The sequence below is a fragment of the Physeter macrocephalus genome, chromosome 16 (assembly GCF_002837175.3).
Source record: "Physeter macrocephalus isolate SW-GA chromosome 16, ASM283717v5, whole genome shotgun sequence".
Taxonomy (NCBI): domain Eukaryota; kingdom Metazoa; phylum Chordata; class Mammalia; order Artiodactyla; family Physeteridae; genus Physeter; species Physeter macrocephalus.
In genome coordinates this window covers 95,167,092-95,191,973 of record NC_041229.1, presented here as the reverse complement: position 1 = coordinate 95,191,973, position 24,882 = coordinate 95,167,092, and the positions used below count along the sequence as shown (strand labels likewise).

Genomic DNA, 24,882 nt, shown 5'->3' with positions numbered 1-24,882 from the left:
AGTTCTGCTACTTCTGTAAGTTTTCTTTGGCCTCCCAAAGTCTATGAGAACACATCTGAAGTGACTCGTTAAAACTGCAAGTTTGAAAACTACAGCAGGAGAACAGCTCACCTTCACGTCACTCAACAGAACAATGCGTGGTGGTTTAGTGACTTGGACTGGCACACAACTAGGTTTCAGTAATTATACCCATATTCCAAGCAAATTATTATGTATTTTGTGTTCTGGGGACATATGTTATGGCTAAAGCCCAAACTGTGGCTAATCTTAATATTAGAGCCAGATAAATCTGTTTCAAATCCATAACATCTAACATTTGCCAGGGTAGATTTGTTCATCAACTGGGCTTATAGAGGTATAATTCACACATGTGCAGTATTACTAAATGCTGAAATGTAATGATTTAAATACACCAGCAACTATTGCAAAACAGTTGTTATAGCAGCATTTAACATTAGCCAGAACCTCTCTGGCTAATGTTAGGTTTATACCAGAAGAATGAGGGAAATTTTGGCATCCCCTTGGGGTGAGGGTCACAACGGCCTCAACTTTTGCAACATGGTACCAGCAGAGCGACTCAGTGTATGGCTATGAGAGGCCTTCTGTTTTTCCTGGAGAATATCTAGATCTAATCAGGAAGCATACAGATTCCTTTGGAGGTTTGGGGACACATCTTCTCTAAGAGTGTTTGTAGTCTGGGGCTCTTCCTCTGCTGGATGTACATGGCACCGGATACTCCTCCTGGCTACGTATCTTCCCAGACATGAGGAAGAGACTGGAGTTGAGGCCAGAAGATAGAGTTAAATACACACAAAAAGAAAGAGAGTTCCATAACCAATATTTAAGACATAGTAGGAAATGGAATAAAAAATAATTTTAATCATATCAAAAAGCCAAACCAAAGAGAGGCAGTTCATGGAACTTACAGGTCCCATCTCGGCAGCCGGTGCTCTTCTCTGGACGAGGCCAGCGCCTCATTGTCCCAAGGCATCAAATGCCACTAAGATGTTTGGATTTTGCACCAAATTCTGGGCCTGGCTTTTCCTCTGAAGAACTCACTGATTTGAAATAACGAAAAGTGAGAAACAGGTAGCTCTTACATGATTCCCCAAATCTGAAATGGGCTGGAGGTTTCTCAGCTGTCTTACAGCCAGTGAAGTTTCCTCGTAGACCTTGTATTGAGCTACAAACAAAGGACGCCTGAGCTGGCCTTACCCCTGGAGCCTGCCCAAGGCTTCCATCTGGAGTTTTCAGAGAGGACCCATCGAGAGCATCGGAGGATGCACGAGGTACTCAGATGTCCTCCCTGGGCTCTTGCTCTCGGGTAAGCAGGCTGGGCAGGGATGTGCCAATCTCCCACTCTGAAATCTGGGCATCAGAGTGCTGGGGGGACGTGTTCTCTTCCTCCGCCCGGGGTTAGTGTTCAGACCTCCACCAGCAGCACATTTCATAAGCTGCCGATGTTGGGGAAGCTCTTCAGTTTCTCAGGAAAGTCATCCTTGTACAGGACGGGGTCAGCTCGGTGCTCCACGACCTTAAGAGGCATTGTCCCAAAGACAGAAGCAAACTTGTTGATGCACTCAGACCTGTGGGGTTTGGGGAGGGCAGTGGAGCAGATGAGAGGGACAGGGGGTGGGGAAAAGAGAAACCGTTGGAGAGGCTGAGAGATGAGAGCAAAATATCAATACACAGTCTTCAACACGTACAAGAGAAATGCAAGGATCCCCGGCATGCTCCCAGGTTCCTAACACGGTTGGGAGGGTGTGGATAAAGGAAGTGATCTGGCGGTACTTCAACTATTAGTTCGGCGGGAGAAAGGGAACCAGGGATGCTGTTTGGAGGCCAGGGGCCTGCAGAGGTCAGAATATCTTTTCCCCTCCCCCTCAAATTCCAGTCATTCTTCCAGCTCCGTAGAAGCGGGCCTCAAACCAAGGTGGATTAGCTGCCAACAATCCTTAACCCCATCCCTGCCAGCTAAAGAGAAGACAAAGGGTGGAAAGGCAAAAGGCACTTGGATCTGAGTTTCAGCCCACTCAAGTTTAAAAGGGAGAAGGGAAGATCTTACACATGGAGCGATGGAAGGCCGAAGGAGGCAAGGGGGCACTGCAGCTCAATTTCAAAGGACAAACACTTCAGTCATTCAACCCACATCTACTGTGGACCTGTGAGTGGCAATCTCTAGGAATTATGGGTCAACTTCCATAAGCTCTTCCATGAAAGCTCTTCCATGAAAGTTCACATAGGACAGCTTTCATAATTTTAGCCACTCCTGTGTTAGAACCGGTAGCAACAAAGCAACAAGCAACTTAGCACTGCTGGGGGAGGAGGCAGTTCAGCACCACCACCCCCCGCCCCCTCAACACCGCCCCCAGCCTGGTGAGCAGCCTCCTCAGAGGGCAGCAGGTCAGACACGCTGGCGGGAAATGGTTCTGGTCAATCAGGCCAACTGAGTGTGACAGCTGGCTGATGAGGACACTTCGGCATCAGACCCAAGGGGGAAAACAAGCCCGTAAAAACCACTTTCGAAGCTAAGGGGACCTCAAGGATGGATTTCAGAGAGGTCAGTATTCTCTCTCCTCAGTCAGGCCCACGGCACCTGAGAACGGGTTACCAGGTAGGGGCTGAATTTCAAGACACAGACCAGAAGGCTCTTCTGTCCTCAGAGATACTGTAAGCCTTGTTTCAACTTATTTTAATCAATAGCTTTTATTTGAGTCCTTTGAGCTTCAGCAAGAAATCAATAAATAAAGAAGCCAGTTACTATCAATTCTTTTCTCTTGCTCATTCTCTTGGTCAAAACGTGTTACCATTTCATTTTGAGCTCTTCCGGCTAATAAGATCACTGTGTCCATGACCACAAATCAGCGGCAATGAACATTTATCCTGTGCTCCAGGCTGTGTTACAAGTGCTTGACATGCATTAGTGACGCACTTCACCCTCACAACAACCCTGTGAGGCAGGTCTACTATCCTTTCCCACTGTACACTGGGAAAACAGAGACACATCACAGAGAGGCTAAGAGACAGGACCAAAGGCCAAATAACTAGTAAAAGGCAGAACCAAACCCAGGCATTCTGGCTGCTGAGGTTAAAGTCTTCATTATGAGATGATACACATTTGTTTATTAACATAATTCTAGGGTCTAAAGGGAGGAGCTGGAAATTAACAACCCTTGAGCACCTATGACGTGCCAGCTAATTTACATACATGATCCCAATGATTCCTTTAAATATCCCCCTCCGTATGCCCAGGGATTGGTGTCTAGTAGCTTCCTGTTATGGTTTGAGAAATTCAGGCTAAGAGAGGCTAAGGGACTGCCCAAGGACCCCGAGCTGGAAAGTGGTGGAGCTGGGTTTCAAACCCAGTCTTGCGCTGGCAATAGAGCCCTTGCTCCTTCTATCAGACTCCACAATAACCCACAGGTCACTGAGTTTCCCTCCTGTTGGCAGTCTTTTGAGACTCAGGAGGTCGTAGTCCCAGGTACCAAACCGACAGGAGACCGGGGAAAAGACCGAGGGGTTTTAACAAAATGGTATGAAGCGAGCACTGGACAACAGCTTTTCTCTCCTTAAATCATGAGGTCAAGGCAGTGGCAGACTAAGTCAAATTTCCCCAAGGTCTTACTTTTGACAGTTGTTCTGCCTATAAACATGTACCGATTCTTCTAGTTTCCAGTTATTCTGCTTGCAGACGCCGGTCAGCAAAGCCCAGCCGTGCCCAGCAGAGGTGCCAGCGACCACGTATTAAAGAAGAATCATGGTTCTTGGCAGAGGATAGGGGCTCTAGGGCCCCCTGGAGAGCACTGAAGACCATGTCTCCTCTGTAACTAGACCTGCCAACAGGGCCGGGCCACAGGCAAGAGGCCACTGGGGCTCAGGCCAGCTTGACTTGTTGACAGCTGCCTCGGCTAACCCAGGTTAGTGAGTCCTTTCTTTCTCTCCACACAGCCTGCCCTAGAGAAGTGGCTGCTCATGCTGAACGGCAAAGGTCCTTAACTCTCCTGACAGGTGTTGACTGTGTTTCCTACTTTCTTTTCATGCAGGGGATCTGGGTTGGGCAACAGGTTAGGGTAGATTAAGAGTTTGGCTGATTGCTGGTGGCCCACCTGAGTTGTTCTGTCAGGGGTCCAGCTACCATGTCAGTAACTGTTCCCCTGGGTTGGTTTTCTAATCAAGTACAGACAGGCTAAGAACTGCCAATATCTATCTCCAAAGTGCTGGAAGTGTCTGGGGAAGAAAGGACTAACAGTTTTCAGTTTTCCTTCCAAACACATACAATTACCTAAAGTAACCAGGAGCCTTCAGGATCAGTGCTGGAGAAATTGGAAAGCGAACTAATCTCGCCAGGCCCCGTGCAACAGGCTTTCATGTATTATTATTCCTTTCACCTCCAGCATATAATACACTGTTTGGTACAAAGATGCTCAGTAAATATTTGTTGAACCCCTGAATGCAACATGATAGATAGTTAATATATCTATTTTAAGAAATGAAAAGACTGGAAATTCAGGATAAGGTAAGTCAATTTCCTTAAGTTGGACAGCTAATAAGTGGCTAATTCATAATCTGAACAAAGACTGGCCTGAATCAAAATACAATCTTTGTTTCTTAAATCAACACCGACTGTCTGCTGTACTGTCTTGACCTGGGTAAAGCTATTGGCCAAAACGAACAGTCACAAATTCTTCTGCTTCTTAAAGACCTAACAGCAGGTCCTGGAAATGGACGCTGGGTAGTAAAAGCCATTCTCCTCCACTACTGAGATTTCTGATCCCATACCCCAAATATAAGAATAAACAAGCTTACTGAACCACAAAACTCAACACAAGGTCATAAGATGCAGAGTGGTTAACTCCTTTCACTGTTTTGTGCAAAAATGTGGACTCTGCAAAGGCAACTATTTAAAAAATAAAACAAATGAACAATTCGGCAGCTGTAACTCCATCTCTTGGTCTACCCAACAGGGCTTAAATCACGTCTTCCTCCCTCCCAATCTAAGTGCCTTATTTAGTAATTCAGTCATTCATCTGAATAGTTGTGCTCTCAGTTTCTAATCAATTTCAAGATTGATTTCCCTCTGTTCCCTATCACATTTCTCAAAAGGGGAGCCTACATTCACTGACTCTACTTCCTCACTACCAGCTCACACTCTTTAGCCCCATCAACCTATGACATCATTTTTTCCAAAGTCACCAGTGACCATTTAATTCCAAGACCATTTCCTAGTCCGCATGTTCCTTGCTCCTCCCTGCTGCCGAGCACTGGAGACCCTGGCTCTCTCCTGGCCTCGCCAGTGGCTGCTTCTCTCTTTTCAGTTACTCTTTCTGTCTCCTAAGTGTCCGAATTTCTCAAGATTCTGCCCTTGGCTTTTCTTCAATCAACTGCCATCTCTGGACAGATGTCTTCCAGATCTCCATCTGTGTTTTAATCTTTTTTCTAAAGTTCTAGTTCCGTATTTCCAACTGCTTGCCCTGTATCTACAGCTGCATATACAGAGGGCAAGACCCAAAACTCACCCGCCTGACTGCTCTCCAACTTCACACACGATTAAATCTCCTGGCCTCATTAATTATACTGTTAGGTCCAACATTCATCCCCTTCCCTCCCCTAACTGGCGTCCCTCATAATTATATTATTTACACTGTTAAAGGTACTACCATTCTTCCTGACTGTCTTGATCAACTGCTTCCCCATAATCTCCCCATACCTATTCAGCTGGAAATCAAGTGCCAGCTTTTCTCCTTTGGGGGGGAAAAAAAAAATCCCTTGCAATTTAATTCATCCCTTCTTCTCCACACTCAACTTAGTTCAAGCCTTCTAACTGTTCTTCTTTCTTCTGTCTCTTCACCTTCATTCCGTTCTACGCACCACTTCCAAATCAGCCTCAAAACAACACTTTGATCAAGCTACTTCCCTATTCAAAAACCTTCTATGGCTTACCAGAGCCTGAAGAAAAAAAGCTCAGCTCCTTAATTGGGCATCCAGGGCTCTCTGCAGTTTGGCACTAATGGGCCAGAATGCTACGCTCTTGCCAAACTGGGTATCTTGACTGCTTGCCAAATGTACCTTGGACCATCCAGTTTCCCTGCCGAGGATCTCCTCTTCTTGCCCAGAGTTGCAATGGTTGGAATCCTAGTGATCTTTGAAGGCTCACTTCAAGTGCCACCTCTTACAAAATTATTCCTAATAATTGACCTAGCAAGAAGTCACTTCTCTTTCCTGCGATCAGGTATAACATTTTGAGCCTTCCTTATGACACTTACCACATATAGCTTTGGATTAAGTTTTACACACACATACACACGTATTAAATATATATACACGTGTGTGGACCTGTTATTGTTAATTATAAACTGATAAAATCAAGCCTACCAACATCTGGGCAGTTGCCTATTCTATTTTCAAAAGCCTCTTCCCACGAGGAAGCTTCCACATTTCCCATAGTTACTTTCTTCAGTGTTTAATAATAATTATATCTAACTTAAATCTTTCCCACTGCATTTGTTATGATCTCAGTGGTGTTACAGAGGAGTTGTTTAGCTTTAGCATGAACTTTAAGGGCCATTATTAGGTCAACTTTTCTCCATACAATTCCTTTCTTGGACCCTATAACCCCACCATTTTAACTCAGTCCAATCAATAACTAATTGCTTAATGCTATGAAATTCTTCCCAGCACAGAATGGGGGTAGGTTTAAGTAACAATTTCATGTGCTCTAATAGAACTATAATTGGGGTCTCTTCCAAATGAGCTAGGACAGTTAATGTCACTGTCCTTGACTGGGTAATACTTGATACCATTGACAGATATTTCCAAAATCACAATAATATGTTATTTCATATTGATGGTTGGCAAAAGTCATGTCATTTGGGTAAGACATTTATATATGAAAGAGATAAAGAGATTATTTAGAGAGTAAGAGTAAGAAGCAAGAGTAAGGAGGAGTAAAGCATTATAGAAGAATCCAGGCCAAGTGAAACAACTTGCTGTACAAAAAAATCCTCCAGGCTTGAAGGACTTTGATATAGCTGATAGATTTCAGAAATGAATGCCGCAAGCAGATGCATACGAGACCTGTGGAAACTTGAACTAGATATCTCATTCGAATGTCTTTCTCATGACATTCTCTGAATGCATTCTGGTCCCTTGACAATAGTGTTACTGGCTGTCAGAGCTTGCTGTCTTGTGTAAGGGGCTGCCTTTTGGAAGAATTAGGTTTGATTCAGGAGATTCGAAGCTTGGGGACCTTTGGGATACAAGTGAGAACTATTCGGTCTACTCTAAGATTATAAAGGTCTTAAGGGAAGACAGACATCTCCCACTTCTTTTATACTCACCTACAAGGCCCTGTATTACATCCACACAAAGGTGTGCTTATTGACTGACTGAATCAATATAAAGGGAGTATTTCAGAGCTGCCATGCTTCTTTCTCTGTAATGTAAAGAGCTGTGCTTTCAATTCTGTTCTTGGTAGGTGTTTCAGTTGTGTCAGCAAAGGTAATTTGTCTCTAGTGGGTTTAGTTTAATTCTTTCTAATCAAACTTTCACTGTAACATGGAGCTATTATCCTGGAAAACAATCCAGTACTTCTTTGGAATTAACTCGCTTCCACTCAAATGACTATGGATAGTTAACTGCCTAGTCCACACGGAGAATCTGGCTTCCGGAGCTTAAGGCCGGCTATATTTTTAAGACCCTTCCAGCCATTACAAATTGAGTGAGTAGCATTCCAAATTAATTCTTTGGGTGACCTGGGCTTGAACTAACCCAATTCCCACGTGCAAAAGGAGGTGACTATGGCTACCAGCTGCTGTCCTTATATCTGCAACAAAGTCCCATAAACAGGCCCAAGGCAGGAAATGGAGATCAGAGACTAGGGCAGACTTTTGGTTAGAGGCTCACTCACCTCTCCACCATGTGCGTCTGGTCTAGCGAAAGCCCATCGATGGCCGTGCACTCAGGACACTTGAATTTCTTTCGTGGTGTTACCTTCCAGAAGAGCACAAAAATACATTACCTGGCTGTCAGTGCCAAGGACAATAAAATCACGTTCGTGACACCACTCTGCACACTTCTGTTCTATAAGCTGAGATGCCCACTCCCACTCCACGCACACATACATGCCTCACTATTCCTCCATTCAGTTCTGTCTGGCTCGGCCAACAGCAGAACTCACAAGGGCCCAATAAAAAAGGCTTGGAGGGCTTTTGCCTTCTGTAACTGGAAAGAAGTGGTGATGACAAGCTCCTTAATTCCTGTTTAATGACTGTTTTCTCACTGCCAAGGTCCTTGTATAAACACCATTTGTTCTTGCAGCCATAAGGGCGATGAAATACAGCTTCCCATAACTTTCACCATAACCTTAGTTCCAATAGGCGCTCATTCTCCTTCTTCCAGCTAATGGCAAATGCTATGAGCAGCACCATGCTCTTGAAAATGCCAGGTTATTTTGCAATCCCGTTGAGTCAGGGAAAAAAATCCAGTGGTCCTATGCCCTCTGAATCCTTTTCCCTGACTCTCCCCACCACCCTCCCATACGTTAAACTTCTAATTTTTTTTAGCAAACTCAGGGGAGACTGCTATCCTAACCTAGTGAAGATAAGTAACCAGTAGAGGGGTGGGAGGGGAAGTAAGCTAGATAACTAAGACCAGACTAAGAAGCATACAGACCCGAGGAATTACTGTCCAGAGTAAGCAGGCACAGCTAAGAACATCTTGAAGCATGTCAAAAAGCAAATTTGGAAATAAGGGGAGTTCCTATAAACTAGTTTTGCAATTTACATTCTTTAATTTTTCCCTCCAGTGAGCTGTTCACTGAGTTATTTAGAGAGCTGGGGGGTAGGGTAAAGACTGGGTCCAGTCTGAACACATAGTGACTTTTCCTCTTTCCTTAGTCACTTTGGTTTAATCTAGCTTGTCTCATCAATTAACAGCATGAGGAATCACTTGGGGATGCCATACCATGCGTCCAACATAAGCTTCCAGTACAGGAATCTGGCCTAGAAGCATTGCCCATTTCCACATATGGAATTCTAATCCAGAACTGCCCATTTTCACAGATGGAATTCTAATCCAGAAGGAAAGAAAGGTCAAGACGATTCCACTGTTATACAGAAGTGTACTCTCCCTGCATTTCTAGGGATCTGATTTGAGCAAGCAGGAACAGACATCTATTACACATACAAAGATCCCCATGTGATCTCAGCTTTTAATATGTTACAGGAAAGGTACTGTTACAAACTGGTAATCGCTATCTTAAAATAATGTTTAGGACAACTACAGTTATAATTGTACAAAGTGTACTATCTTCTCAGCGTCTATTAAAAAAATCAGCTACCTTAAGAAAGATGTAAACTGCATTCTTTAACGAAAAGAACTAGATTCCAAGTCACGTTTGAGAATAAACTTATGTTTTTTTAAAAACACGATTTGTAGATTGACCGCCACAGCCTTTATCTCTGATACTGGAGGTCACAAACTATAACTAAAAAAACCTGTATATTCAGACTATACTACAAAGCTACAGTAATCAAGACAGTATGGTACTGGCACAAAAACAGAAATACAAATCAATGGAACAGGATAGAAAGCCCAGAGACAAACCCACGCGCACATATGGTCACATTATCTTTGACAAAGGGGGCAAGAATATACAGTGGAGAAAAGACATCCTCTTCAATAAGTGGTGCTGGGAAAACTGGACAGCTACATGTAAAAGAATGAAATTAGAACACTCCCTAACACCACATGCAAAAATAAACTCAAAATGGATTAAAGACCTAAATGTAAAGCCGGACACTATAAAACTCCTAGAGGAAAACATAGGCAGAACACTCTATGACATAAATCACAGCAAGATCCTCTTTGACCCGCTTCCTAGAGAAATGGAAATAAAAACAAAAATAAACAAATGGGACCTAATGAAACTTAAAAGCTTTTGCACAGCAAAGGAAACCATTAAACGAGATGAAAAGACAACCCTCAGAATGGGAGAAAATATTTGCAAACAAAGCAACGGACAAAGGATTAATCTCCAAAATATACAAGCAGTTCATGCAGCTCAATATCAAAAAAACAAACAACCCAATCCAAAAATGGGCAGAAGACCAAACAGACATTTCTCCAAAGAAGACATACAGACGGCCAACAAACACAGGAAAAGATGCTCAACATCACTAATCATTAGAGAAATGCAAATCAAAACCACAATGAGGTATCACCTCATGCCAGTCAGAGTGGCCATCATCAAAAGATCTAGAAACAGTAAATGCTGGAGAGGGTGTGGAGAAAAGGGAACCCTCCTGCACTGTTGGTGGGAATGTAAACTGATACAGCCACTATGGAGAACAGTACGGAGCTTCCTTAAAAAACTGAAAACAGAACTACCATATGACCCAGCAATCCCACTACTGGGCATATACCCTGAGAAAATCATAATTCAAAAAGGTACAGGCACCACAATGTTCATTGCAGCACTATTTTCAATAGCCAGGACATGGAAGCAACCTAAATGTTCACTGACAGATGAACGGATAAAGATGATGTGGCACATATATACAATGGAATATTACTCAGCCATAGAAAGGAATGAAATTGAGTTATTTGTAGTGAGGAGGACGGACCTACAGTCTGTCATACAGAGAGAAGTAAGTCAGAAAGAAAAAAACAAATACTGGATGCTAACACATATATATGGAATCTAAAAAAAAATGATACGGATGAACCTAGTAGCAAGGCAGGAATAAAGACGCAGACGTAGAGAACGGACTTGAGGACACAAGGGGGTAAGGGGAAGCTGGGATGAAGTGAGAGAGCGGCACTGACATATATACACTACCAAATGTAAAATGGATGGCTAGTGGGAAGCTGCTGCATAGCACAGGGAGATCAAATCGATGCTTTGTGACTACCTAGAGGGTGGGATAGGGAGGGTGGGAGGGAGGCTCAAGAGGGAGGGGATATGGGGATACATGTATACATAAAGCTGATTCACTTTGTTGTACAGCAGAAACACAATATTGTAAAGCAACTATACTTCAATAAAGATGTGAAAACAAAAAGAAAAACATATAAAAAATAAGTTTAAATCATCAAAGCCTAGCTTCAATTTCACAATATGACAGCATCAATCATAGAATCTTAAAGCTAAAAGGCAGCTTAAAGTTCATCTAGTCCAAGACTTCATTTATAGTTATGAAAACTTCTGAGACTCAGAGAACCAGAAGCATGCCCCAGATCACAAAGTAAGCTAGGGGCAGAGCTGGCCAAGGATGCCTCCTACCTTGATAACAGCTTTTCCTGTGACGTTAGCCACCAGGAAATTCATGGCAATATCTTCACAGTTCATATGAGCATCCACCCAGTTCTTGATGTCCCCAGGCATCTTGTAGGTATACAGGTAATTAAAATACTGCCAGGTGAGACAGAAAAGGAGACACATTCAAATAGCAGTTCCCTGTGGTTGATACACAAAGGGCAACTGAGCCATGGCAGGGGGACAAGCTTTCCCTCCTAAGATTAGTCACGAGCCTGGATCAATAGAAAGGGCAAAGGAAGTATCAGAATGGTTTTTGGTCAGGTGACCAAGTGTCTTTAAACACCGTCATTCTTTAAAAAAATCACTTACTGTAAGCAGAGTTGTGTACGGTATGGTGTGAAGGCCTTGTAAGATGTAGGCCCTCTGGACTGATTAATATATCATATGTTTAATAAATATTGTTCAGAAACACACTACATACTGATCTTCACTAAATCCTTCCCCCGGGTCACAATGTTCAACCCTGTTTTCCATATTCTTTCTATAGACTGCAGATAGAAAGATATATTAATGGTGGACTGACACTGCAGACATTGTCCTTTTTAAAGGAAAACAAAATGAGGCAATTCTGAAACTACATAACCTATATGTATGAAATAGTACAGAAATTTGTGTGCTAAAAAAAGGTATTTATCAGTCTACCACAAACCCCAAGAATTATAAACCTTTTGTATTTATTTATTCTTTGCTAAGAACAAAAACTCATTTCTGGATCTAGAGCCCTGAAAAATATGAGGGCAGCAGTGCTGAGATAACAACACACAATCAATATAAATACAGCGAAGTCAAATTAACTGTGCTGAGCTGCACAGATCTTTTTCCTGACATCAGTTCCTTATGCCACTGCTGACAATTGACAAGTTATTACTGTTTAATTAAGCCACACACTCCCAGGGAGCACTCACTCCACCATCAAACAAAATATTCTAAAGTCCAATGCATACCCTTCAATCTCTCCCTTTAATTAAAAAAAAAAAAAAAAAAGAGTCAAAAACATAGTGACAATTCTAAGAGAAATACAAAAGGCTAAAATATACACAAAAGGAATTTCAACCTCAATAGTTATCAAATCAAAGTGAAATCAATAAGATCCACTTTCACTTATCAAAATAGCTAAGTTTGATTTTTTTTAAAAATGTTTTTCATGCAAGGGAGGGTATGGTAAGATACTTTTCTATTTTGCTGGTAAGAATGTAAACTGGCACAAACTATATTGAAAACAACCAACAAATATATACATCAAACCCTCTCCCAAATGTTCACAATTCTTCTTCTAGGAATCTATCATAATGATCCTAAGCACAAACGGGTATGAAAATGGATACTGATCATTATTTAAGCATTTGATATAAAGCATTATGTAGCAAAAAAATTAGATACAACCTAAATATCCAATGATAGAGAAACAGTTATACGTGATTTATGCAATATTAATATAATGGTATACTAGCAATTATGTTAAGAAGTTGTTTATGAAGAAATATTAATGATATAAGAAAAAAACTCACAATATAATGCATGCAAAAAGCAAGCTAATGAGAATATTTACAACTGTACGTGTGAATGAGTAAATAAAAGAGGCAAACTGGAAAAAACATCTAAAGTAGAACATTTTTCCAAAACTCGTGAAAATTAAGTTGGGCCAAATAAAACGAGTATCATACTCTTGGTTTGTCAACTCAGCCCCACTTGCCCCAAGCCTGCCCCCGACTTACCTTGTGATAAAAAGCTGCCCCCGTGAGCACCATGGACACCTCATTGGTCCACTCAGACTCATACTTCCACTTATTCATCTCATGGTCCCAGAGATGCAGGCGACCTGGGTAACCCACCAACCGGTCAGGAAATTCTCGCCAGACCTGAGGACAGAAACACATCAGCCATCAACTGCCAGTTCAGACAACAACCAAGCACAGTGCTCAGTTCTTTAAACGGTATCGATAGAGTCCCCACGTTCAAATCTTCACATACTAAGAGGAGAATGGGCTTCTGAAGACATTTGATCCAAGAGATGCTAGTTCTTCTGCCAATATTCAAAGATAGATGTGATTCTAATTTCCTCCAAAACTTCCCCGTGCTTGCTTGGAAATTTCGAGTAATGTAGAATAACAGCTTCCTGAATTGGGCCAAGGTAGGTAATCTCTTAACATGTGATTAATGAAACAGGTTCCACTCTTAATGAACACACAAATGAAGACTAAATGGAACCCTGATTTATAACAAATTTTGATCATTGTGAAAACTTAAAAAGTCTCTGTTCCAAAAAAAAAAAAAATCTATCTGGAGCACAAAGACATTTTAATGACCTTTTGGAAGCCTCAAGTATACAGAATTTGTCTGATTCTATAATCCGTAACATACTGAAAACAAAAACTTGATTTCCGCATTTGGAAAGGTTCTTAGATATAGCTTTGTTAAACAGAATTTGGTATATGAGGGGTGGGGTACTTCCAATACCTTTCCCCATGTATTTCCGTATAATTTAGTTTAACCTTTAAACCATTAACCATTAGTGAATACTGACAATTTACCAGCTGTCCTGGTGCCGCTTCTCAGCACCACGAATCCTCATCCTTGACCAGACCTCTAAACAGCAGAGTTCCAGAGGGCCTACTCCTGGCCCCTATTCTCTTCTTTCAACTCTCCCCTCTAAGTAACATCTAGTTTCAATCACTAAATATTGTCTCTACTCTGATGACCTCTAAATGTATGTCTGGCCCGGAACATTTCTGAGACTACCAACTACTTACTCAATATCTTCAACTGGATAAACAATAGGCACCTCAAACTTAACATGTCCAAAGCATAACTCTTGATTCCATACCCTCAGAAAAGCCATTCTCTCTTAGTCACTTTTTCCATCTCAATAAGTCATCTAATCCAACTGCTCAAGCTAAAAGCTAAGAGTCAGCCTTTATTCCTTCCTTTCCCTCTTTCCCCACATCCAGTCCATTACCAAGTCCTACTGGCTTTACTTCTGACTCCCTCTTACCATTTCTACTACCACTCTCTCTAGCTCAAACCACCATCATTACTCATCACTAGATTACTGTAGGTTACTGGATTACTGTAACAGACATCCAACTTATTTCTTTGCTTCCACTCTTGCCCCTCCAAACCATCATTTACAGAGGATCACTGAAAGGACCATTCTTAAACGAACAGTAGGGTATTCTATACAGGGTAATTCAGTCAGTGGGCTCCATCCTATTCATTTATATATTTTTTCATTATGTATTTTTTCATTATATATTTACCTAACACCCCAGTGTCACTGAGTCCAGGAAGGATGCTTCATTGCTTTCCCAAAGGCAGAGCCAGTATACTAGTACTCCCCCTTTTTTAGTTTGTTAGGGCTACTGTAAAAAGTAACACAAACTGAGTGGCTTAAGACAACAGAAATCTAGAAATCCAAAATCAAGGTGTCAGCAGGGCCATCGCACCCAGGGGAAGGAGCCTTCCTTGCCTCTTCCCAGCACCTGGGGGTTGGCTGTCAATCTCTGGCATTCCTTGGCTTGAAGATGCGTCGCTCCAAACCTCTGTCTTCACATAGCCTTCTTCCCTCTCTGTGTGTCTCTGTGCCCAAATTTCGCCTTTTTATAAAGATTCCAGTCAAACTGAATTAGGGCCTACCCTAATGATCTCATTTTAACTTAATCACCTCTGAAAAGACCCTATTTCCAAATAAGGTTACTAAGGGTTAGGATTTCAACATATCTGTTTTAGGTATGTTCAATCCATAACATCCCCCCCATAAAAATCTTTAAAAAACAAAAAATGGCTTCCTATTGACTAAGAATAATAACGAAACTCCTTAGCATGTTCTAAACGGCCTTCCTACTCTCCAATCTCTCTCATACCACATTCTCCCACAATTCACTGGCTTCCCTGTTCTTTAACTGTGAGTAGACTAAGCCTCAAGCCCTCTGCACCTGCTATTTCTTCGATGGAATGTTCCCCCAGCTCTTCAAAAGGCTGGTTCATGCTCATCAGTCAGGTCTCTGCTTAAATGTCACCTACTCTGAGAGGTCTTTCCAGACCTTCCCATCCAAGGTAAATGCCATCCCCCAACCAGCCATTCTTCATCACGCCCCCTCACCCCATGCTTTTCTTCACCGAACTTTCATTTCTTGGAATTGCACTGGTTATTTACTGTCTACTCACTATCTCTTTTCCTCCCATAGAGTTTAAGCTCCATGAGGCAGAGAATCTGTCTTACTCACTGCGGCCTCCCAAGCACAAAGCGCAGTGTCAGCACATGACAGCATTCCATGCACACTTGCTGAATGCACGGGGGGCAAAATCTCGGCAGGCAAAAAGCTGAGTATGAAAGAAGGGAACCAAAGATCCTTCCTCTCTTCTTCACAGCCAGAGCTAGTATACTTCTTAATTCAGAAAGGAAGTCTGCAACAGTACTGATCACCAGTTAACATTCATAATAATGTGATAGCCTTTGTGTGAGAAGATCACAGTAATAACTCACCATCACTAAAGCACATGTTTTAAATTGCTTTTCCAGCAGTGGGTAAAGGGACATTTGCTGAGTCATTACACTCTCTTGCCCAGGCCTTGTGATCATCTACACGCTTTCATGGGCTGTCTGACCAGGGTCTTGAACGTGGTTTGGAGCTGTGAAAAGAGGTTTCCTTCGTGCGGAACCAGCTCACCTAACAGGCCTCTCCAACCCACAACCTTGGCCTCGTTAACACCATGTTGTAACCAACAGAGTTAATCGGCCACAGGCATCATCATAATAGCTGTAGACAAATGAATCCATGTCAAACATTTCCTCAGATGTTTAATGCTGCTGCTGTGTTCTCTACTCTGGGGTTTGTATTTCAGCAGATTAAAATAATATGATACTAGTACAGTTTTATAGAGCCCAGAGCAACAACATAGGCTGTGGGCCACAACTTCTGTCTGGCCTGTGGGCCTGAACACACACCACCAAGCGCACAGCCAGGTTCCTTTGCTTGGCACCAAGCACCTGCCTGTTCAAGTCACTCCAGGACCACAATCACCAATCCATCTCAATGGAATTAAAGAGATTTCTGAAGGGCTCCAAGTCCAAGTAACTACACTCAACACCAGTGATGGGCAAGGTGGAGGAGAGGAGGGCGGATGGGGGCATCCATTCAGTTGGCACCTCTGCTGGATGGAAGCTGCATTCCCCCTCCCTGTATTTGAGTCAACACAGCTCTCTAATCCGTGCAAAGGAAGGTCAAATCACTTTCCCAAGGGGTTCTTTTCAAGCCCCCATCTGCAGCAATAATAATAATAACACTGGATCAGTTTTAGGGTCAAAGGCTGTTGAGATTTCAGTCCTCTTCCTGTTAGCTGAAGCCACTTACCAGACTCCTCTCCAGAGACACTTAATTTGGTAACACTGGGTCACAGAACGCTGAACTATGCTGCTCTGAAAGCATCAGGGGTGTCCCGAATCTCAGATGCCTTTGGAGCCTTCAGTGAGAGCTGTTCCTCAGGCGGGGCCTCTCTGCCCTTGACTTACTCCAGGCAGCTGGATGCAATCAAGATACCATCCTTGTCACTTCATCTATAACTCTGCAGCTGACTGCAGGATCAAAACGGAGTGGAACAGAAGGGGATGGGCCTTCTCTAAGCGAGCCCCGGTGTAGTACGAAGTCGATTATGTATATAGTAAAGCATTTTCCCAGCCAGAAAAGCAAGAACTCGACTTCGACCCCTCCCCTTCCCTCCTCGCTACCCATCTCCCACTCTAATTCAACTTTTTTCTTTTTACTTCAGGGAAATGCTCCGGGGTCAGCCTTTGGTCATTACTAACAGATGCCTTTATATACTGCAGTGCAGGAATTTGAAACTTCACATTATATCCCTATAGTTCTAGTAATAGTGCTCCCAGAGCTATGTTCAAGTCACAAAGCCATCATTCAATTGTTTGCCTATACTACTGAAGTCCTCCATATATATATATAGTGTCATCTATTTTTAATTGCACACATCTTTTAAGACAGAGGCCTACGTCTGTTATAACAAACTCCATGCCTTGGTTAGGGGCTTAGCAATAATTTGAATAGTCCTTACATTTGGGGCCTATTCTACATCACTATTCAAACAGAAATTGTAATAACCTAATACCATCCTAACTATTTCCTTCCATTCTAATTTTCATAATCTTGGTCCCAACCACCTCTTACCTGGATTATGGAAATATCCTCCTCTCTGGACTCCCAGCTGTGCTCACTTCTCTATTTTCAGTTATCTATCTACCCTTTTTTTTTTTCTTTTTCTTTTTCAAGCTTCCTGAGGTCTTTTGTGGCTTCCCATTACTAGAGGATGAAACTAAGATCTTCTACCTTTTTTTAAAAGGCACAGCAGCCGGCCTCGATCACTGCCTATAGAAAGTACACTGGGGACAAGGTGAACATATATCCAGGCCTAGCTCTGCCACTGATGAGTTGTGCCCCAGACCGACTCAAGTTGCCCTGCTTCCATTCTGCCCTCTGCAAAATGAGGGGTTGGATTAAATGACCTCTAATGAACTTTTAGGCCTAAATTCTTATATCTTCTTCCTCACTGACCTATTTCCAAGGAAACTAATTCAGCAACTGTGATCAGCTGCTGGCCTGCATTATTTTACTTTGTTTAAAATGCCACACCCATACGGGTACCCAATAAATGTTCCCGAAACGAGGATAATGCACTATAGTCTAAGCCAGCTTAGAGAGTGCATATTAAACTCAGGGTGTGTGCTAACCACAGTCAGATTCAGGAAACAGACTGGGGGTGGGGTGGGGGAGGGAGAAGGTGAAACAACAGGTGGCGCCCATCTGGGATGTCCGATTAGGAGATCGTGGGCTAGCTCCAGGAGGAAAGGAACTCTCTGAAGTGGCTGCTACAGTCATCACACTTTCAAAGGCATAGTTCCCACAGGGATATTGCTACTGGGTGAGAGGGATGCCACATGTATCAGGATTCATGAATCAAGAGATGGACTAAGAAGTGGTGAGGGAAACGGGGGTGGTGGGGTGGTGGGGAGGGGGCAGAACATGGACGCAAGGTACCCAGACTGGGCCAGGGTTCATTTCTCTCCTTGCACATGCCCCCTAGGTTTTGCTGATCCCTAACCATCAAAGTGGAACAGAACGCTATGACCCAGCCCAAGCCCTGCGGCCACATGCGAGGGTCCGTCGTGGCAGAGTTGCAAGGAACCCAGCTTGCAGACGCCTTTGAATTAGTGGCCGTCCTTCCCGTCAGGACTGTCTTGCGTGCTGCCCAGATGGGAAAGGGGGAGCTGGCTGCAGTCCAATTTCTAGCTGGTTTCCACAGAGAAGCCAGTTATCGGATTCACTCTCAGCCCTCTGGGAACAAAGCTCACCTTTTATATTTGGAATTTCCTGAAATGAAGTGGAATGGAGGGACTGATTGGCTTCATTTTCAGCTCATGCTTTTAATTACAATGGTGGTTGGTAGTTTTTGTCAAGGGGGTGCTTTGCAAAAAGCCAAAGAGCTTTTACCCATGCCTGGGACACAATTAAATGCTAACGCTGGGCATCTAGAGCAAGGGAGCCCAAAGTTGTCATCTGGAGTGCCCTAATGCTGATTGGTTTTGACAAATACATGTACACGCTGCATTGTGTATTAAGATTTACCTGTTACATCACTTCAGTCTGCCCCAGAGACTTTCCAACCCAAGGCGCGGTTCTGCTTAAAATTAGCCAAACAGGAAAAGCCCCATCATGGGACGGCTCCTGGGGTTTTGGCAGAAACCCTATTTGCCCCAGTCTGGCTGGAGGTTAGTGCCCTGGCGCTGGGGCACATGATTGCCACTCCTCTCAAGTCCTCTCTTCAGGCCTGGGGCAGTGATCAAGGTAGGGAGACAGACCAGGATTGGCAACAGCTGGTAGAGGAGCACGTGCGTTAAACCTTTCACGGGTACCATTGTTAGGAAGACACCACTGAAGAGGTGGCTCTAAGACATTTGCCGTCTCACCAAACGGCAGAACCGCAGGCCTTCGGTGGATGGTAAGAAGAGACTCACACTCCGGCAGTGTGAGCTGCGGACCGCCGCCCACGCTGACTCAGGGGTCACTTGGAAGGCCGAGATCATTTGGTCCAGTCCCCTCACTGGACAGATGGGAAACCTGAAGGCTGGAGGAGAAGCGCTGTCCAGAGGTCACACTGCTAGGTCATGCCTAACTCCCCGTCCAGGCTCTGCTCACGAAGTCCTGCGAGTTCCCGCTCTCCTGATTCTAAAAAGCACTTCCTCTCTCCACACTCAGGCCCTCACTTGTCGAACAAAGACGTAAGATGACGGGGTTTAAAGTCACACTCAGTGTCAGTGTTCTCAGCTGTGTGCAGTTGCTGGCAGAGATGGTTAAGGGTCCTACACACATGCGAATGACCGAGGTGGGGAACAGAATGGGGGAGCGAGAGGCAGTGGGGAAAACGACAAAACCGTTTGCTCCCCTCAGCAACCATCTTCTGAAAGCCGAAGGCTCTTCATGAACGTGGTTTCCATTTAGCAGAGAAAGCCACGTGCTCACACCGCTAAAAGAAGGAAGTCCCGTCAGCTGTGTGGCAAACGAGTGAGACGCCACTTAGGACACCGAGGGCCTACTGGAACCTTGTAATCCGGGTGGCTCTGGGGCAGGGAAGGAAGGACAAGCAAAAAGCAGCTGAACGAAAGATTAAACTCAACTACTATTTTTCATGAGGCAATGAATCTCCTGAGAGATAATAAAGAAGGGAAGGAGAGACATGAGTTTGAGGGGATGGGAGGAGGAAGAGATGGGTCAGGATCAGGTCACGGGCTTTCTGATTTTGTGCTCCTTAGGACCCACTAAACGTGAAATCATTTTTATTTCCATAACCTCAACTCCAGTGGGGGTGACAGTGTTTCTAAGTCTGGTCCCAGGGGATTGCTTAATGAAGTTAGAAGAAGAATAGTGATCATAAGCCAGACGGCTATTCCCTTTAAATCCTGCACGAGGTAGAAACAGAGACTTCAGTTTTTTGTTTTTAAATTTATTTATTTATTTTTGGCTGTTTTGGGTCTTCATTTCTGTGCGAGGGCTTTCTCTAGTTGCGGCGAGCGGGGGCGACTCTTCATTGCGGTGCACGGGCCTCTCACTATCGTGGCCTCTCTTGTTGCGGAGCACAGGCTCCAGACGCGCAGGCTCAGTAGTTGTGGCTCACGGGCCCAGCTGCTCCGCGGCATGTGGGATCTTCCCAGACCAGGGCTCGAACCCGTGTCCCTTGCATTGGCAGGCAGATTCTCAACCACTGCGCCACCAGGGAAGCCCCCTTAGAAACAGAGACTTCAGCTTCTATAAATAACCATTACTGAACCTTCAAAATTTCAACTTGATCTTGGTGAGGCTTGATTTGACTGACTGGAGACCAAAGATATTAGCTCTGTCCAGCAGGGAGGAAGTAACTCTCCTTACTTCACGTCACTGCTCTGCCCTATCACTCACGGATGCTACTGCAGAACTGGCCAGGTTTGTTTTCTTACTGTGCAAAACCACAAACTGCAATCCTGGCTGACTCTGAAGCATAAATGTGGTTCCAAAACGATTCTTTAACGAGTTACTTAATCAGAGTGCCCTATATGTGTGCTTAAACTCCATAATCTCTTGGTGGAAAATCAAGAAGCAGAGGAACTCTTTTTAAATTACTTATTTGTATCCCATCTACTTCAAAGAAAAGATTTGGGATGGCCTACAACAGAAGGCAAAAACTAGAATAAAGTCCTAGCTATCAAAACAGATGATGCCCTCAATAACATTGCTTTAAATATCCAGAGATTCCACCTCTCTTAAAAATATTAATCCTGGACTTCCCTGGTGGCACAGTGGTTAAGAATCCGCCTGCCAATGCAGGGGACATGGGTTCGAGCACTGGTCCGGGAAGATCCCACATGCCGCGGAGCAACTAAGCCCATGCGCCACAACTGCTGAGCCTGCGCTCTAGAGCCGGGGCGCCACAACTACTGAAGCCCGCGTGCCTAGAGCCCGTGCTCCGCAACAAGAGAAGCCACCACAACGAGAAGCCCGCGCACCGCAAGGAAGAGTAGCCCCCGCTCGCCACAACTAGAGAAGACCTGCATGCAGCAATGAAGACCCAACGCAGCCATAAATAAATAAATAAATTTATTAAAAAAATATTAATCCTGCTATCAAGTTCTAGAAAGGCAACCCAAAAGGAAGCTGAAGTCACAGTCTAGGGATGGAGAGATTTGGGTGTTCCTATTTATTGATTCATTTACACATTCAACTCTTAGACACTTCCTGAGCTCCCACTATTTTTTTTTTTTTTTTTTGCGGTACGCGGGCCTCTCACTGCCGTGGCCTCTCCCGCTGCGGAGCACAGGCTCCGGAAGCGCAGGCCCAGCGGCCATGGCTCACAGGCCTATCCGCTCTGTGGCATGTGGGATCCTCCCGGACCGGGGCAGGAACCCCTGTCCCCTGCATCGGCAGGTGGACTCTCAGCCACTGCGCCACCAGGGAAGCCCGCTCCCACTATTTTTTAACTGAACAGTTTATTTTGAGATAACTGTAGATTCAAAAGTAGCTCTAAGAAAGAATGCAGAGGGAGCCTGTGTACTCTTTACCCAGTTCCTCCCAATGGTAACATCTTGCAAAACTATAGTGTGATGTAACAACTTGATATTAACACTGACACAGTCAAGATTCAGAGCATTTCCATCAGCATGAGGGTCCCTCCTGTTGACCTTTTATAGACCCTCCCCATCCAGGTACCCTCTGACAACTGCTAATCTCTTCTCTATTTCTACAATTTCGTAATTTCAAGAAGGCTATGTATCAATGGAATCATACAATACGTAACCTTTCGGAATTAGCTTTTTTCCACAGAGCATAATTCCCCAGAGATTCATCTAAATTGCTCTGTATATCAACAGTCTGGTCCTTTTCACTGTTGAGTAGTATTCCATGGTGTGGATGGACCAGTTTGTTTAACCATTCACCCCCTAAAGGATATCTGGGCTAATTCATTTTTTGGCACTACAAACAAAGCTGCTACGAACATTCGCATGCAGGTTTCTGTGGGGGCGTAAATTTTTTACTGCCTCTGGAATAAATGCCCGAGTGCAACTGCTGTGTCATGTGGTAGTTGCATGCTTAATTTTATAAGAAATGGCCAAAACTGTTTTTCCAGAGTGGCTGTACCATTTTACATTCCTACCAGGAATGTATGAGAGATCCAGTTTCTCTGCATCTTCACCAGCATTTGGTGTTGTGACTATTTTTTAAAAAATTTTAGCCATTCTGATAGGTGTATATAATTCCGGTTTTAATCTTTAATGGTTAATGATGTCAACCATCTTTTCACGTGCTTTTTGCCATCTGTATATACCCTTCAGTGAAATAACTGCTCCTGTCCTTTGCACATTTTCTAATTGGACTGTTTGTCTTTTGCCGTTGAGTTCTGAGAGTTATATATCCTAGATGCTACTCCTTTGTTGGATATGTTGTTTGCAAATATTTTCCCTCAGTCTGCAGCTTGTCTTTTAATCCTCTTCACAAGGCCTTTCACAGAGCATAAGTTTTAAATGTTGATGAGGTCCAATTTATCAACTTTTCCTTTTACGAATCATGTTTCTCTTTGTGTAGCCCTAGATCCTGAAGATTTTTCTCCTTAAGTTTTTTTCCTGAAAGTTTCATAGCTTTACGTTTTATATGTTTAAGCCCATGATTCAGTTCCAGTTAATTTTTCTGTAAGGTGTGAGGTTTAGGTCAAGGTTAAATTTTTGCCTCTGGATGTCCAATTTGTCTAGCACCATTCATTAACAGAGCTGTCTTTCCTCCACTGTATTGCGTTTGCACCTCTGGTCAAAAAAGTTTCCATAGCTTTACGTTTATATGTTTAAGCCCATGATTCAGTTCCAGTTAATTTTTCTGTAAGGTGTGAGGTTTAGGTCAAGGTTAAATTTTTGCCTCTGGATGTCCAATTTGTCTAGCACCATTCATTAACAGAGCTGTCTTTCCTCCACTGTATTGCGTTTGCACCTCTGGTCAAAAATCAGTTGCCCCCAACTATTTTTTAGGGACTGTCTTATACTTCAAAGAGTGAATACAAAAATAAAGGATATATCTTGTTACTAAGGAGCTTACCACTGAGAAAATCTAATGACATATGCATAAAAAGCTAGAGATGAAAGAAAGCAAGGATGCAGGAAAAAGTACAAAAAAAGAGTTAAGTCGGGGGTGGGAAAGCAGGGAATAAGGAAAAAGCTTCATGGATTTCATTTTAAGAGGATAAAGGAAAAGGAAGTTAAACTACAAAGTTAGGGCTGAGATTCCCTATTGCCCCCAACCAGGTAAATAATTAGTACAAAATTGTACTCTTTGCTCTCTGTTTAAGCAGGCCAGCAAGGAGAAAACCAGAGTTCTCCCTCTGAATACAAAATACAGAATCATTTAAACTTTGAGAAACTCCTTATAATTTCACTCACAGAAATTATATATAAAAAAATTCCATATCCAATCACATTACGTTCACTCAATCAATAAATATTTACTGAGCACCCACTATGTGTCAAGCACTGGGCACAGAGTAGTAAACCAGGCAAACACAATCCTGTCTGAATGGACCAAGCTAAAAACGGGGGTTTGTCAACCCAGCCCCAGATCTACTCCACGGATGTAATTAGTGGCCTCGGTTATAAGAAGTTAGCCCTTTCCTGCCCCTTCCAGGAGCAGAGTGTCAACATGTGATCAGGACCTCTGCCCCACCCCTCAAGTCTTCAGCCCCAACTCCAGAGGCTGGATGGGAACCTAGAAATTTTGCTTTTAAAGGTTGACAAGTTTTGATCTAAAGCAGCCAACAGATAGTAGTAAATATACTGCAATCACGATTAGCCCTACGCACCAATTTTGGAGCAGCAAGAAATAAATCTGACCTAAGAGGTGAGTTGTAAATATCACACTGATTAGCTCACCTTGTTTTCTTGAGATTCATTCTCCCAGGTGTGACAGTTTTAAGGTTTGGGGACTACTCTGCTCCTTTAAAGTTTTCTTTCTTTCTCTTCTTCCAAAACAGGGAACTGCTATGTCTAATGCACTAGCAACCACCAACCACTGTCTTAAACTCACGATTTTGCAAGCAATTTTACAAGTGACAATGAACGGTGCGGCTTCACACTTGGGCACCACACCACAGAATTCTGCTCCAAAAGCTGCAGGCTCTGCCACCCCGAGAGGGCTGCAGGGGGAGTTCAGGGCCTGGATACTGCCAGGATGGCTTTCATTTCCCCTGGTCCCATGCCAAGTCCTGCCCACACGCCTCCTTTAAGCATCCCTATGAAAATCAAGGCAGATAAGCAGCCCACGCAAGACAAATTTCCCCTATTCCCAAATCATAAACCAAATCCTGAAGCTCTGGATTCCTGGAGCGGCCAAAGCCTGTAATCAATCCCAAAGAGACAACAGGCAGGTTACTGTTTTCGAACAATAACCCGTAAACATATGGATACTCTCAGGGCTGGAATATCATGGCAGTTACCTCCTTTTGAACGGGGGAGGGAAAGTATGCATTCTTTAAACCATCAAGTGTACCAACAC

General features: G+C 43.5%; 1 protein-coding gene across 14 annotated transcripts in view; it reads right to left on the bottom strand.

Annotated features, from left to right (window-relative positions):
* Positions 1–657: 657 nt before the first annotated feature.
* Positions 658–24,882, bottom strand: part of LOC102979294 (exostosin-2) — a 160,870-nt gene continuing 136,645 nt past the window's right edge. For 5 of the 14 annotated variants that reach the window (XM_055078805.1, XM_028477385.2, XM_028477386.2 and 2 more), the window contains 4 exons: positions 13,033–13,176; positions 11,282–11,410; positions 7,907–7,989; positions 676–1,586 (listed from right to left, as the gene is read on the bottom strand). In XM_055078805.1, coding sequence (XP_054934780.1) covers positions 1,448–1,586; positions 7,907–7,989; positions 11,282–11,410; positions 13,033–13,176 — 495 coding nt within the window. In that variant the 3' untranslated portion in view covers positions 676–1,447. Of the gene's footprint in view, positions 1,587–7,906; positions 7,990–11,281; positions 11,411–13,032; positions 13,177–24,882 lie in introns of all 14 variants that reach the window. The other 9 variants (XM_028477377.2, XM_028477380.2, XM_028477379.2 and 6 more) reach the window with 6 other exon arrangements.